At 40.7% G+C, this 15,928-nt stretch overlaps 1 protein-coding gene and 1 pseudogene across 2 annotated transcripts in view; both read left to right on the forward strand.

The window, feature by feature from the left end:
• TRIP4 (thyroid hormone receptor interactor 4) overlaps window positions 1-15,928 on the forward strand; it is a 69,845-nt gene that overhangs the window by 25,103 nt on the left and 28,814 nt on the right. The window contains exons 9-11 of the mRNA XM_082646828.1: window positions 7,445-7,632; window positions 11,109-11,233; window positions 12,462-12,553. Coding sequence (XP_082502954.1) covers window positions 7,445-7,632; window positions 11,109-11,233; window positions 12,462-12,553 — 405 coding nt within the window. The remainder of the gene's footprint in view (window positions 1-7,444; window positions 7,633-11,108; window positions 11,234-12,461; window positions 12,554-15,928) is intronic.
• LOC309818642 (eukaryotic translation initiation factor 4B-like) lies at window positions 493-2,503 on the forward strand (annotated as a pseudogene). Its single transcript has one exon. The product of its transcript is annotated as a eukaryotic translation initiation factor 4B-like (transcript).

Genomic DNA, 15,928 nt, shown 5'->3' on the forward strand with positions numbered 1-15,928 from the left:
AATTACAGCTGGCCCTCTGTAAAGCAGTTCCACATCCACAGTAGGTTCCACATCTACAGATTCAACCAACTGCTGATCATGTAGTTCTGTAGTATTTACTATTGAAAAAAATCCACTTATAAGTGGACCCACACAGCTCAAACCCATGTTGCTCAAGGATCAACTACATAGGGAATAGTGAATTTAGACTACCAAGATAGTACTCATAAAAAGGATTATCGGGATTTCCTTGGTGGCGAAGTGGTTAAGACTCCACACTCCCAATGCAGGGGGCCCAGGTTCGATCCCTACTCAGGGAACTAGATCCCACATGGATGCTGCAACTAAGAGTGTGCATGCCACAACTAAGGAGACAACGTGCTGCAACTAAGGAGCCAGCAAGCCACAACTAAGGAGCCCTCGAGCTGCAACTAAAGAGCCAGCCTGCTGCAACTAAGTCCCGGAGCAACCAAATAAATAAATAACCTTTGCATTCTCTCTCCCTCTCCAAACATGGCAGCCTCAGCAAAAAAGAAGAATAAGAAGGGGAAGACTGTCTCTGTAACAGACTTCCTGGCTGAGGATAGAGGGACTGGTGGAGGAAGCACCTATGTCCCCAAACCAGTCAGGTGGGCTGATGGAACAGATGACCTAGAAGGAGATGTTTCAACCACTTGGCATAGTAATGATGATGATGTGTATAGGGCACCTCCAATTGACCGTTCCATTCTGCCCACTGCTCCATGGGCTGCTTGGGAACCCAATATTGACCAAATCACCACCCTACACTGCTTTTCTAGGGAACCTGCCCTATGATGTGACAGAAGACTCCATTAAGGAATTCTTTAGAGGATTAAATATCAGTGCAGTGCGTTTACCACGTGAACCCAGTGATCCTGAGGGTTGAAAGGTTTTGGTTATGCTGAGTTTGAGGACCTGGATTCCTTGCTCAGTGCCCTGAGCCTCAATGAAGAGTCTCTAGGTAACAGGAGAATTGGAGTGGACGTTGTTGATCAAGCACAGGATAAAGACAGGGATGATCGTTCTTTTGGCTGAGATAGAAATTGGGATTCTGACAAAACAGATACAGACTGGAGGGTCCGTCCTGCTACAGCTTTGATGACTACCCGCCTAGAAGAGGTGATGATAGCTTTGGAGACAAGTATCCAGATCGTTATGATTCAGACCGATATCGTGATGGGTATCGGGACAGTTATCTTAATGGCCCACGCCGGGACATGGGTTGATATGGGGGCTGAGATCGCTATGATGACCAAGGCAGCAGAGACTATGATAGAGGCTACGATTCCAGGATAGGCAGTGGCAGAAGAGCATTTGGTAGTGGGTACCGTAGGGATGACGACTACAGAGGAGGCGGGGACCGCTGTGAAGACAGATACGACAGATGAGATGACCGGTCATGGAGCTCCAGAGATGATTACTCTCGGGATGATTATAGGTGTGATGATAGAGGTCCCCCCCAAAGACCCAAACTGAACCTAAAGCCTCATAGTACTCCTGAGGAAAATGATTCCACTGCTAGCACGTCCCAGTCCAGTCGAGCAGCCTCTATCTTTGGAGGGGCAAAGCCTGTTGACACAGCTGCTAGAGAACGAGAAGTAGAAGAGTGGCTACAGAAGGAATAGGAGAAACCGCAGCGTCAGCTGGATGAGCCAAAACTAGAACGACGGCCTCGGGAGAGACACCCAAGCTGGCGAAGTGAAGAAACTCAGGAACGGGAACGGTCGAGGACAGGAAGTGAGTCATCACAGATGGGGACCTCAGCCACATCTGGCAGAAATGCATGAAAGACTGAGAAGTCTCTAGAAAATGAAACACCCAATAAAGAGGAAGACTGTCTGTCTCCAACTTCTAAGCCTCCCAAATCCGAACAGCCTCTAAAGGTTATGCCAGCCCCTCCACCGAAGGAGAATGCTTGGATGAAGCGAAGTTCTAACCCTCCTGCTTGATCTCAGAGCTCAGACACAGAGCAGCAGTCCCCTACAAGTGGTGGAGGGAAAGTAGTTCCAGCTCAACCATCTGAGGAAGGACCAGTAAGGAAAGATGAAAATAAAGTAGATGGGGTGAGTGCCCCAAAAGCCCAAAGTGGAAATTCCAGCCGTGGTCCAAGAGATGGAGGGAACAAAGACCACTGGAAGGAGTCAGATAGGAAAGATGGCAAAAAGGATCAAGACTCCAGATCTGCACCTGAGCCAAAGAAAGCTGAAGAAAATCCAGCCTCTAAGTTCAGTTCTGCAAGCAAGTATGCTGCTCTTGCCATTGATGGTGAAGATGAAAATGAGGGAGAAGATTACACCGAATAGACCTCTGCATTCTGTGCTTTCTCCTAGTCTCTCACCACCGTGGAACATTCGAGAGCAGATCAAACCTCCATCCAGACAAGACAAAATAAAACTCACCGTCTCCTGGAGACCTTTCTTAACTTTTTTTTTTTTTTATAAAAGAAACAAAATGAAATTCTTTTGCATGCTGCTGCAGCCTTTAAAGTATTGAACTAACTGGAGACTCACCAGTGTAGCCAGAGAGAGACGTACAGCCTTTAATGCTGTACGTTTAAAGTTGTGGTGCGTTTTTATGACACGTGCAATTGCCTGTGTGATTAGTGCCTAGGGGCCTCCGTTTAGCAAAATGGCAGTGATAGTGATGCAGTGTCTTGAATCTGGTTGGGCAGCAGGCAGGTATAAGGAAGAGTGTGAGGTTTCTACCTTTAATTCTTATCATCCAGTTATGGCATTCATGAATTCTCAAACATTATCTGAATAAATTCTCCGTCCTCGGCAAGGTAGGTTTAGTCTCTGATGTTGTTTTAGTCTCCAGGAGGCTGCCAGCCCCTCCTCTTATTTAATTCTGAGTTACTGGGGCCAGCCTATGGGGGAGTTCCTTCATTTGTACCCCCCAGGGGGCTAGGTGGGAGTGAGTCTACAGGCCACTGAAGAATAGGACTGTTTGGTGACCTGAATGAATGGGGAAATCATGGTTTGAAAAGAAGCTTGGGGATTTGATGAATTATTTTGCACCAGTAATAGGGAAAATGGTATGACCTCCAGTAAACACATAATCATTTACCTCCTGGAGCAGGAAACACTTAGGGGTTGTGGGAATTCCCAGGTCTTTTTTTTTTTAAAGAAGATGTTGGGGGTAGGAGTTTATTAATTAATTTATTTATTTTTGCTGTGTTGGGTCTTCGTTTCTGTGGAAGGGCTTTCTCTAGTTGTGGCAAGCGGGGGCCACTCTTCATCGTGGTGCACGGGCCTCTCACTGTCGCGGCCTCTCTTGTTGCGGAGCACAGGCTCCAGACGCGCAGGCTCAGTAGTTGTGGCTCACGGGCCTAGTTGCTCAGCGGCATGTGGGATCCTCCCAGACCAGGGCTTGAACCTGTGTCCCCTGCATTAGCAGGCAGATTCTCAACCACTGCGCCACCAGGGAAGCCCCTCCCAGGTCTTTTATGTGTCGTGGTTTCACCCTTTCTTAAACACTATCCCTTCTGAAAGTTCAAATATATCCATATTCTGTTGAAATCTTGAAGCTTTAAAAATTTAGACTCTTGTCATCGTCTTATGTTCCTCATGCTACTCTTTCCTGTTACCTTCCCACAGGCAGCTTCTGCTTAAGTCACATACTTGACCTCCTAAGCATTCTCTAGAGCCCCTGGGAGCTGTTCAGTGAGGAATCATCATTGCTTTTTCTCAAGCCAATCTTGGCTCCTTCATGTTTTGACACTCACTCCTTCCCTCCAGCCATTCATGCTCCTGCTACTTTGACCCCTTTGACACCTCAGAAAACTTCAGAATTACCAGTCTTAGATGGTAAGCGAGGTTGGTTAAATTGGGAGCCTTTCTTACAGCCTTGATTGGGGTTTGGGGAGCTTTTTAAAAAACAAAAGTTTCCTTATCTCCAAGTGAAATCCCACACCAATGTTTGGATTTATAATGTGGCCTAGACCAATGTGTGTTTTTTTTGGTTCTGTTTTTTAGCATCCCTTGAGAGAATAAATGATAAAGGAGAAGAACAATTTCACAAGGTCCTGGCTTCTCTTGCAACACAGTAGCTTTACTTGCTTGCTTTTATGTGCACCTTGGTACTGTCAGCTCAACAGATGGTGTCCTTACGGGCAATATTGGTACCTGCAGAGAAAAGACATCTTGGTCTCCTCTCGCATCAGTCCTAGGTTAGACCCTGTCCAGCCATGCAGGGGTGTTGGTTTATGAGTGCTGCAGCAGTGAGCATAATAATCATTTACCCAGTGGACATAAAAGACATACCAAGTGAAGTAACTTTAAATAATTGGCTTGGAGTGCCTAGTAGCTAGGAAGTGGCTTTTAGAGACCCAAGGTTGAGAGGGTATTTTTTTAAACCATTTGCTATAGATGATGCAAAAGTAGGGTTTGCTCTCTTCATGTCTGCTCCTTCCAAATAGATGTGTGTCCAAAAAAGCTGTTTTTCCCCCCATTCCTCTACCCTGCCACCCTGTTAAAACAAACAGGCATTTATGACCCCACTCCTCAATACATGTAAAATTTGTACAAAAATATCTTCTACGAAAGTGCTTTGTAATCTATAGACTTCATACCTGGGAGAGGTCTTGAGATGTAAAATCCCATCCTTTAGGTTGTGGGGTTTTTTGTTTTCTCCAAACAAATCTGATCTTTAAAGTTCAAAATAAAATAAATAAATAATTTTAAAAGGGATTATCATGAGAAATGGAGTAGTTAGGTAGATAGAGTCAGATCACTAAAGAGTTAAGTGTTTAGCTAGGAAGATTTCACATTTTTACTTTGTAAATAAATGTGAATCATAGAATGTTCTTGAGCAGAGAGATGCAATCAGAGCAGTGCTTTAGGGAGTTTGACTGGAGATACTCATTCAGCACTGTATACATGCCAGGTTCTTTGCTAGGTGCTGGGAAATTAAAAGGTAAGAGCCCTTAAAGTTTTTAAGGACTTCAAATTTAGTGGGAAGATGTGTTTGAATACAAAGAATTTCAGTTCCTTAAGATAATTGCTATGATAGACACATGTCATGGATACAGTAGGAGTTTAGGAGAGAGATTATAAACTCACAGAGGAGTCACAAAAGAAATGGTTTTTGAGAGGAGACTTAAGGGATGAATAGGAATTTCCAAGCAGACAAATTTGGGGAGGGAATTCTAGGTAGGTGGTATAACATGTAGAAAGGCTTAGCAGCTTGAGAGCATCGTAGGTTGGGAGAACCACAAGTAATTAAGTACTGTTAGAAATTAAACTGCGCTAGTAAGTGTATTAGTTTCCTAGGGCAGCCATAACAAAATACCACAACTGGTTGGCTTAAGACAACAAATTTATTCTCTCACAGTTCTCAACACTGAAGTCAAGGTGTTGGCAGGGCCATACTCCCTCCGAATGTCTATGGGAGAACGCTTCCTTGCCTCTTTGAGGTTCTGATGGCCCCAGGCATCCCTTGGTTTATAGCTGCGTAACTTTACTCTGCCTTTGTCTTTTCATGGACTTTTTCCCTGTATGTCTTTGTCTCTGTGTGTTTTCTCCTTTTATATGGATATCAGTCACTGGATTGGTGTCCACCCTAATCCAGTATGACTTTATCTTAACTTGATTACATCTGTTTCCAAATAAGGTCAATTTCACAGGTTCTGGGAGGACATAAATTTGGGACAGATGCTACTCAACCCAGTATAGCAGGTAACATCTTACCATGAAAGTCCTTATGTCTCATGCTAAGGAGTTTAGTTTTATTCTACAGTAGGCAAGGAAGAGTCCTTGAAGAACTTTAGCAGACAATTGGCATGACTTCCGTGCCTATGTAGAGAATGGATTAGAGGGAAGACTAAGACAGAAGCAGGGAAATTGCTAGGAAGATTATTGCAGTAGGGACTTCCCTGGTGGTCCAGTGGTTAAGAATCCACGCTTCCAGTGCAAGGGACACAGGTTTGATCCCTGGTCGGAGAACTAAGATCGCACATGCCACGTGACCAAAAAACAGGTTATTGAGGTAGCACAGTGGGAAGATGATGAGGGCCCAATTTAGTGTTGCCGTTAGTAAGGCAGTAGAGAGTTACTTAGAGGCTAAAAATGGAGATGAGACTAGTTAGCAGGCTCTAATATAGTGTTATTGAAAGACAGTAAGATTAAGTTAGGAAAGTAGCTGTGAAGTAGAAAAACAGGTAGTATAAACAAGAACTGTAATAGAGATAGAACAGACAATTTGGGCCTCGGGATTGTTCATACGCCAACAGTTTTATGAAATCACCTATTTCCCCTGTAATAGATCAGTTCTGCCTCTGTGTTCCTGCTTAAGGACTTAAATCCCTGTGTAGTATTTACTTAAATCTGCTTTATGTTTTGGATAGTTATTTATGTGTCTGTCTTCTCGTAGGATTGTAAGTTCCTTGAAAGCAAGAACCATATCTTTTTTATATTTTATATGTCTCCCTACTTTATATGCTTTTCACATATACTGAGTTAAATAGTAAATGTTTGTGTGGTTTTTTTAAGCCATGACACAATTGATTACAGTCATAAAATTTTATTGCAGAAAGATTCTTAGAGATTCATTTAGTCCAACTCCATCATTTTACAGTTGAGAAAACTGAAACCTTTAGGGATTAAATGATTGCTTGGAGTCTCTAGACTACCATTCTAGTATTTTTGTTTTCCCTATAAATAATTAAATAAAACATCAAAAAATTAACACACCTAACTCTAAACCTCATCATCCTAATAGAGCCTTTTTTTAAAAAAAAATAATTTTCAGAGCACTCAATCTTCTTGCTCTGGAAGAAATGTTACCCTTTGTCATTCTCTGACTGAACTACTGCCAAGACTCTTTAGTCTCCTGTAATTATCTGTACCCTGTAATTTTGTGTTCTCTTTACATGATGGGAGCCTTGTTTCAGTAGTGCTTCATCCTGTCTTTTGGGGGACAAGTTGTTCATTTCAGGATAAGAGAACACTTCATGCATCCAATAGTCAGAACTGCTGCCCCCCGAAAGCATCTGTTTGGCTTTATCATGGTAACAGTATGTGACCCTGTCCCTTAAGCACATGAAGAATGTATGGACCAAAATGTTGAACCTTCATTTGGCTGATAGAATTATATTGGGAAATTGTCCAATATGGATCATTAATCATTTTAAAGTGGAAATAATTACAGACCAATTATTTGGTCTGATGGTTGTACTGTTGCTGGAATTAGGAAGCTGTGTGTGGAGAATTCAACATTATCTAACTATCCTTTAAGACGGGACCATGTTATCATACCTGGGACTCCTACTGAATTTATACCTTCTGTACGTTTTTTGACCCTGTTTCAGACAAAGATGGGATACATTTTTCTAAGAGAATGTTTCCAGTACGATTCATTAATATTAGAATTCATCTCATTTTGTGTACCTACCCCAGATTTTTCCCTTGTCAGACAAAATTATATGTTTGGTTTCTTTCCTGTATAGTGGATAGATCAGACGGGTGCAGCCTCACAGAAGAAGGCTTTCCATTCAGCAGGATCAGGACTAGAGTTCAGTTCATGTCGGCATCAGTTTCGAATCCAGGACCAAGAATTTCAGGAAGGCTTTGATGGTGGCTGGTGCCTCTCTATGCATCAGCCTTGGGCTTCTCTACTTGTCAGAGGGATTAAAAGGTAAGGGCAGAAATGAGGCGGACTTCCCTGGTGGTCCAGTGGTTAAGACTCCATACTTCCATTGCAGGCGGTGTGGGTTCGATCCCTGACCAGGGAACTAAGATCCCGCATGCCATGCGGTGCAGCCAAAAAATAAAAAATTAAATAAAAAAAAATAGTAAGGACAGAAATGAATCTTGGAAGATTTTACATAAACTTGGACTGGAATTCATCTGGGAGGACATAAGTTTGGGACGGATGCTACTCAACCCAATATAGCAGGTAACACCTTACCATGAAAGTAATCTAGCGATGATTTATAATACTCTGCAGCACATAGAACTTTAAGCAATGTATTCATGTTATGGACTTGTTCTTTACTGAATAGCTTTAAAAAAACTGAGGTTAGAAGGACTAAGGATCCTAGTCATAATAAAGAATAGAACATAAGTTTTTTCATCTTTGGAAGGAAGTCTATTGAGAAAACTTCTCTTGGCTTTGCCTTTGTACAATAATATATCACTCAGCAACCTTAATGGTTTGATCCTGTTGGAAATTCAAAGTTTTTATGCCTATTTATTAGTTTTTTGAAGACACCAGCCTAACTGATTTTGTTTTTCTATCTATACATCTGTCTTTTAATCTGAGTAACCATATTGAGAAGCTATCTTACCACAAATTCCTTTTCTGCAAAAAGTGGGGGAAGTAGTGAGGGATAAGTAGAGGTATTATAAAGTTAAGTCGTGGTACGTGTTAGTGATGGTAATAGCTTACTATTCCATGGTTTCATATGTTTCTTCTCAATGCAACTTTTAAAAAATAGTTCTTTTCTTTGCTTTTATAAATGTAAATAGAAAATTGATAAATACAGAAAAGCAGCTAGAAAAAGAAAGATCATCTATAATTCCACCACCTAGAAACAGCTACCGTTAGCATTTTGGAGTATTTATTTATATTCTTTTTCCTGTGAAAATTGTTACATAATGAGGTCATAATATATATTTACGTTTATGTTTTTCTTCTTTCACTTATCATTACATGTTCGTTTTCCCTTGTTTTCTCAGTTTTATTGAGATATAATTGATATATAACATCGTCAGGGTGTACAACATAATGATTACATATATATGTATATATTGCAAAATGATCACCACAATAAATTTGGTTAACATCCATCACCTTGGGCTTCCCTGGTGGTGCAGTGGTTGAGAGTCCACCTGCCGATGCAGGGGACACGGGTTCGTGCCCCGGTCCGGGAAGATCCCACGTGCCGCGGAGCGGCTGGGCCCGTGAGCCATGGCCGCTGAGCCCGCGCGTCCGGAGCCTGTTGCTCCGCAACGGGAGAGGCCACAACAGTGCGAGGCCCGCGTACTGCAAAACAAACAAACAAAACAAAACAAAACATCCATCACCTTACATAGTTACAAATTTTTTGTTTCTTGTGATGAGAACCTTTAAGATCTATTCTCTTAGCAACTTTCAACTGTACAATACAGTATTGTTAACTGTAGTCACCGTGCTGTACATTACATCCCCAGGATTTATCTTATAATTAGAAGTTTGTATCTTTTGACTACCTTCATCCAGTCTGTTCTCCATATTTATGAGTTTGTTTTTTTCAGATTGCACATGTAAGATCATAAAGTATTTATCTTTCTCTGACTTATTTCACTTAGCATAATACTTCAAGGTTGATCCATATTGCTGCAAATGGCAAGATTTCATTTTCTTTTATGGCTGAATAATCTTCATCCATTTTCTTTATCCATCCATTCATTGATGGACATTTACATGGTCTCCATGTTTTGACTGTTGTAAATAATGCTGCAATGAATGTGGGGATGCAGATACCTCTTTTTTCCTTCTTATTTTATCTCTTAGAATTTTATATCCCTGGGAGTGTCCTAACTCATAACAATAATAATGCCTTATGTATTTATATTTAAATAGAATTTTACAGTTTTCAAAGCAGTAGCTGTATTGAAGTAGATCAGACCAGTATTATTACAATCTTGAACACCTAAGCAGGCAAAGGTAAAGGAGCTTGCTATGAATTACAAAGCTAGTTAGTGGCAGAGATAGAACTAGAGTTCAGGTTTTCAGAGTGCTTTTTCCACCCTTACTCTGTAAGCCTCAGTCATTTCTCTATTTCCTGAAAGAAAATTTATTATCAGAATTTAGGAACAATCATTTCTATTTTGTTGGTTTCCATGGTTAGTTGAGATTTGCCTCCTTCGTGAAGGTGTGTTATCATTTTTCTCCCGTCTTCAAGGTCAAGCTTTCTTTCTTTGGCTCCAAAGTGTTTCATAATCCATGTATGTAGTGGCATTACAACAAGTATATGTGAATCTGCTTCTGCTCCAGGGCACCTGGGCCCTCAGATGTCTATTCTTCTCTTTCAGTTCTCTGCAGTTGAGGTGTCTTCCTTTTCCAAAGTAGAAAACTAAACAGCTTGCTTTCTGCAGAGGGAATCAGAATGTTTACATTTTTCTCGTCCTGTTTTGGATCTCTGTTATCCAGATTTTCTCACTGGAAAGAACAGGATGAACAGCATCCAGCCCACAATCACTAATCCCACAGAAAGAAAGTGGGTGGTTCTGCCACATTTGTGAGAACGTTTTCCCAGTAACCCTGTGGATCATTTGGTGTAGAGGGAGAAATATATTGATTCATTCCTCATTTATTGAGTACCCACTGTGTGCCTGGTGCTCTTCCAATTCATCTATATTGGAAAACTAAGGGTATGAGAAATTCCGTTTCCCATTATAAGGCAAGTATAATAGGGTTATATTATCAAGCTACTTTATTTCATTTTGTAGGAACTAAAGGAGAAACATCTTTTTGTAATCCTTGGAAAGTAGGCAGTAATACATTCTCTTGATTGCATTTTGTTATTCTACTTAAAGATTCTTTCAAACTAGCTAATGGGTTGTTTAATTATCTGCAAAGAACATAACCCTTTATAAAATACTTAGAAAATATAAATGAATGTGGTTGCAATTTAGAGTAAAGACGATAAGCATTTTTATTTACTTAAATTCTATTAAATAGTAATTATGAAGGTACTATTCTTGGGGAGTTATGTGTGGGTGAGGATTTTTCTGTCAGGTTGGAGAACAATGAACAAAATCTTTCATGACTCAAAGGCAAGGATTTTCATTTTTGTGGGACAACTTGGATGCCTTGAAAATAGAAGATTTGGATTGTAGAAGTCCCAAGGCTAGTGAAAGCTTCATTTCTGAGTTACAGAGATCAAGTAAAAAATAGGAACTGAGAGAGATGAATTGCCTTTGTTCTGATGATAGGGAAAACTAGAGAACAGGGTTTATACACAAGTGAAAGGTATTGTAGGAAAAATGTTTTTTACGAAAAATACCCTTCTTGGTGAGGTATCATCTATAGATCTCTTGGTTCAACTGGATAATTTGCTGTACGTTATGAGATCTTCCAAGACACTAAAATTTAGATTCTTTCTACTAAATTTGTATTTGTTTAAGGGTGGAGGGCAGAAGCTGGTACACCCCACATAGAGGACGACTTTGGATAGCAGCCACAGCCAAAAGACCCTCTCCTCAAGAAGTTTCAGAACTCCAGACTACATATCTTCTCCTTCGTGGGAAAGGTAACGGCCATATATTCTTCTAATTTCAGTCTTACTTTGTGGAGAGAAGTCATTGATGTTCTTCTTTCACCTCCTTCTTCCTGTGGCTTTTTTGTGGTTTTTTTTTTGTTTTGGCTGAAAGGGACTTTAAACTTTGTGTTTGTTTGTTTGTTTGTTTAGTAGCAAATCATGGACAGCTGTTCAAAACATTAATTCACCAAACAGTACAAATAAAAATATCCATTCCCAACACCAGAAATCAACCAACTAATTTTCTTAATTAGTCTTAATTTTCTACATTTTTTTTATTATGAGAGTAAAATAACTACTATAAATTCTGGGATCTTTAGATTGGGAAGAACAACCGCAAATAAGACTTTTTATTATTGGGAGTGACTCAAATAGACATATGCTATTGGATTTGGACAGATCAAAGTTGGTTGACTTAAGCAGTGAGTTTTGACAGTCACGCCAAACACTCAGTTTGGATCCTAAAAAACACTTCTGACCCTTGGATGTCTTGGCTTCCTTCCTCTTATTCAGCCCATACAGTAGTTTTGAAGGTAAAATGAGAGGATAATTACAGAACCACCTTTAAAAGTTAAGAAACCAAGCTTTGGGAATTAAAAGTATATGTTTCCTTAAAAATGCATTTCTGTTTTGACTGGTATGACTGGGTTCTTTTATTTATTTATTTATATTATTATTATTATTATTATTTGGGGGTGTGTGCACCTGCAGCATTCAGGATCTTAGTTCCCTGACCAGGGATCGAGCCCACGTCCTCTGCAGTGGAAGTGCAGAGTCTTAACCACTGGACTGCCAGAGAAGTCCCTGGGTTCTTTTAAATTCATGTTTTGACATTCTTATGTTTCTTAACTGCATTTTTATGTTTTTCTCTTGACACCTCAAGCTTGTTTCCAGAACCTGTCACCACCAAATTCTAGTCTGATCCAGTTGGGTATAGTGGAATTGATTTGTTTCGAGTGAAGTTGTGGGGTCCTTGAACTTCAATGGTATGAGGCTTATTTTCCTATAGTTTAGGATGTGGATAGTGGACTAAGCCAGCTACTCACTAAATGTTTTGCTAAAATACAAACAGTTGTGCCAAGTAAAAAGCCTCATTGTTTTCCTTATGTCCATAAATAGATAATAGAGAAAGTGATTTGTTCAGAATTGAAGACAGATTTGTGAGTTCCAGGGTCACAAAGAAGAAATTTATGTAATCCTTCTGTTATTCTCAATTTAGATGTGGAATTTCCCAATGACTATCCATCAGGTTGTCTTCTGGGCTGTGTGGACCTAACTGACTGCTTGTCCCAGAAGCAATTTAAGAATCAGGTGAGTAAAGAGTATTTCTCTGGGACAGATGCTTTGTTTGCCACAGTAGCTGACCTGTAGATCCTTCAACTCAGAGTATCCTGTAGATAGTAAGGAGCTAGAAACTGAATTTAGACATGTTTGGAGAATCTTCTAAGGAGGGAATATTGGGGAGAGAAAAGACAATGGGAGAAATGGAAAAAATTTAGTGATGCTTTGGTTCCTAGTGTGTGGAGGACTGGTACATATACATTTCTGCCTAAAAAGCTATTGCCACAATCCAGCTAATAGTGTAGAGTCCTCATCCCTTAATAAAACTTCGGCTCTTGGCAAAGAAATCCTTCATCATTCCTTGAATTATTTCAGTTAGGTAGTGGGAATGGTAGAATTTGTTATTACGTACTCTGGAACGTTTGGTCCAGACCAGGGAATTCATGAAAGACAAGTATATTTGAACTCTGATTGCCTGGACTGTGCCAGCTTTGGGTGTGTGTGTGTGTATGTGTGTACATATTGTATGTATGTATTTTTATTTATTTTGATTACTGAAGATTGAACTGACGTAACTAGAGTACATTTTTGAACAGCAGAGGGAGCTGAAGGACTTTAGCTTAATTGGAAAATTCTTGAAATTTAGAGCCTTATGTTTAGTCTAGCAGGAATCCAAAGTGGGAAACTCCATCCTTAAAGCCTAAAAAGTCTTACCTAACAGTATGGTTTTCCTGTTTTTTGAACAGTTACTTTACACAATAGCGGTTCCATCACTGTGCTTAAGAACATATTCTTCAGCTTAATTTTCTCAGTAAATTCTTTGCTTTGCAGACTCTTCTGTGCCTTTCATTACTACTATTAGTGTCTGCTTTTTTTTATATAGGTGTATTAATTAATTAATTAATTAATTTATTTATTTATTTATTTTTGGCTGCATTAGGTCTTCGTTGCTGCACGCAGGCTTTCTCTAGTTGCAGTGAACGGGGCCTACTCTTCATTGCGGTGCACAGGCCTCTCGTTGCAGTGTCTTCTCTTGTTGCTTAGCACGGGCTCTAGACACGCGGGCTTCAGTAGTTGTGGCACACGGGCTCAGTAGTTGTGGCTCGCGGGCTCTAGAGCACAGGCTCAGTAGTTGTGGCGCACGGGCTTAGTTGCTCCGCTGCATGTGGGATCTTCCCGGATCTTCCCGGACCAGGGTTTGAACCCGTGTCCCCTGCATTGGCAGGTGGATTCTTTTTTTTTTTTAGATGTTGGGGGTCGGAGTTTATTAGTTAATCTATTTATTTTTGCTGTGTTGGGTCTTCGTTTCTGTGCGAGGGCTTTCTCTAGTTGTGGCAAGCGGGGGCCACTCTTCATCGCGGTGCACGGGCCTCTCACTGTCGCGGCCTCTCTTGTTGCGGAGCACAGCCTCCAGCTGCGCAGGCTCAGTAGTTGTGGCTCACAGGCCTAGTTGCTCCGCGGAATGATCCTCCCAGACCGGGGCTTGAGCCCATGTCCCCTGCATTCTCAACCACTGCGCCACCAGGGAAGCCCTGCAGGCAGATTTTTAACCACTGCGCCACCAGGGAAGTCCCAGTGTCTGCTTTAAAAAAACAAAACAAAACAAAATACTGTTCCCATCCATCTCACTCCCTCTGTTCGTTCCTCACAGGTTTTAGCCAGTAATTATTATCCCTCTAGTTTTCTGTCTGTATTTTTTTTTTTTTTTAATGCCACGCCGTGCGGCATGCATGATCTTAGTTCCCCGACCAGGGATCTGCGCTGCAAGCACAGTCTTAACCACTGGACCACCAGGGAAGTCCCTCTAGTTTTCTGTCTTTCATTTGCTTGTGGATTGCCTCCTCAGCCCTTTTCTGATTATGTATATGAGTACAGTGCTTGCGTTTTGGTGTGAATTTTGTGTGTTTTTTTAACATCTTTATTGGAGTATAATTGCTTTACAATGGTGTGTTAGTCTCTACTGTATAACAAAGTGTGAATTTTGACTCCGACCCTTTTGTTCCCTTCTTAGTACCTGATCTAGACCTAGGCAAAACTGTAAATACATGGAGGCCCTTTGTTTTCCACACCACTTGTGCCTGTTCTATCTATCTATGGACCTTTTGCTGATTTTTTTCAATGTCTTCTTTCCTCTCCTCCCTTTTTTTCATTCTAGAAGTAATAATTGTAAAAATTCCTTACATTGGTGTAGGCTTTACAGTTTTAGAGACTCATGAAGAGCTTATTATCACCTGATGTGTTATATTTTCTTATGAGGATATTTGCATTCTAAAAGAGAACCCAGGAGCATCTGGCAGTGTGGGTGGTGTTTTGGCCAGGGGCCTTCCCTTACTTTCTCATTTGTTGATCAAGCAGACCACCACTTGATACAAGGTCAAATGAATTCAATTTCTAGGCAGTTAACCAATCTTCTTTCTGCCACAAATTTGTGTTGAGAAGGGTAGGGGGCTGTAATCCTAATCTATAGAGTACCACAAGGCTTATGGGAATTAGAAATATAATTAACAAAACAAATCTTTTTGGTTTCTCAAGGGTACCTCTCTTTCAGGTCAGCATGATACTCCTACCTGAGCTTATATTCTGTCTTTTGTCCTGAGGATGCTGAGGGCAGCACATAGAAGTGTAGGAATCCTCCCATATGTTCCCAGCTGGAGGTCCTGGCAACTCTTTATGAATTTCCCTGATGTGTATGACATTAGAATATCCTAAAATGCCAAAAGCCATGAGGTTTCATCAAACAGGAGCCCATATCCATTTTCCCTATGGTCAGCTTTTCTGTGGCTTTTCCCCATTCTTTCTTTTCTGTGTTTGAGAGTAGCACATGAATGTATTCACAATTGATATTAGCCCTATTTGGGGATTACTTATTGAGTGAGGATCTTACCACTTTTAAAGGTCGTAGCTTTGGTATTTGGCTGTCTTTTGGAAAATGTCTCGAGCACCTTTGGTAATCTACCTGTCTCTGTTTGAGCTAGGGTTCTGTGATGTAAGAATCGTGATTGCTTAGTCTGTTTTACCAGTGTTATTCTCGTTTTTTCAAGAATGAGTTGAGAGTTTAGGGGTAATACCCCTAGACTAGCATTTCCCAAACTATTCCATGGCATAGGTGTTTTCTGGAAAAACAGGGGGGTGAGGGGTTTCTGTTGACACACACATTTGGAAAATTTATTTGGATTAAACAAATTTGTTTGTTTACTGCAGAATTTCTCAGAGCCCTGAATGTGCTGGTGTGCATTTTGACTCTGATACAATTCTCTGATTTATCTGGTGAATGTAATATGCAGTGTTCTCATACCTTTCTGACCACAACAGCCCCCACCAACATATTTGCATACTGGTATCTTGTGGTATATATATAGTTAGCAAGTGCTAGCCTAAGTATGTTTGGGTTTTTTTGTCCTCATA

This window comes from Grampus griseus (genome assembly GCF_964374135.1).
Source record: "Grampus griseus genome assembly, chromosome: 2".
In the NCBI taxonomy this organism is placed as follows: domain Eukaryota; kingdom Metazoa; phylum Chordata; class Mammalia; order Artiodactyla; family Delphinidae; genus Grampus; species Grampus griseus.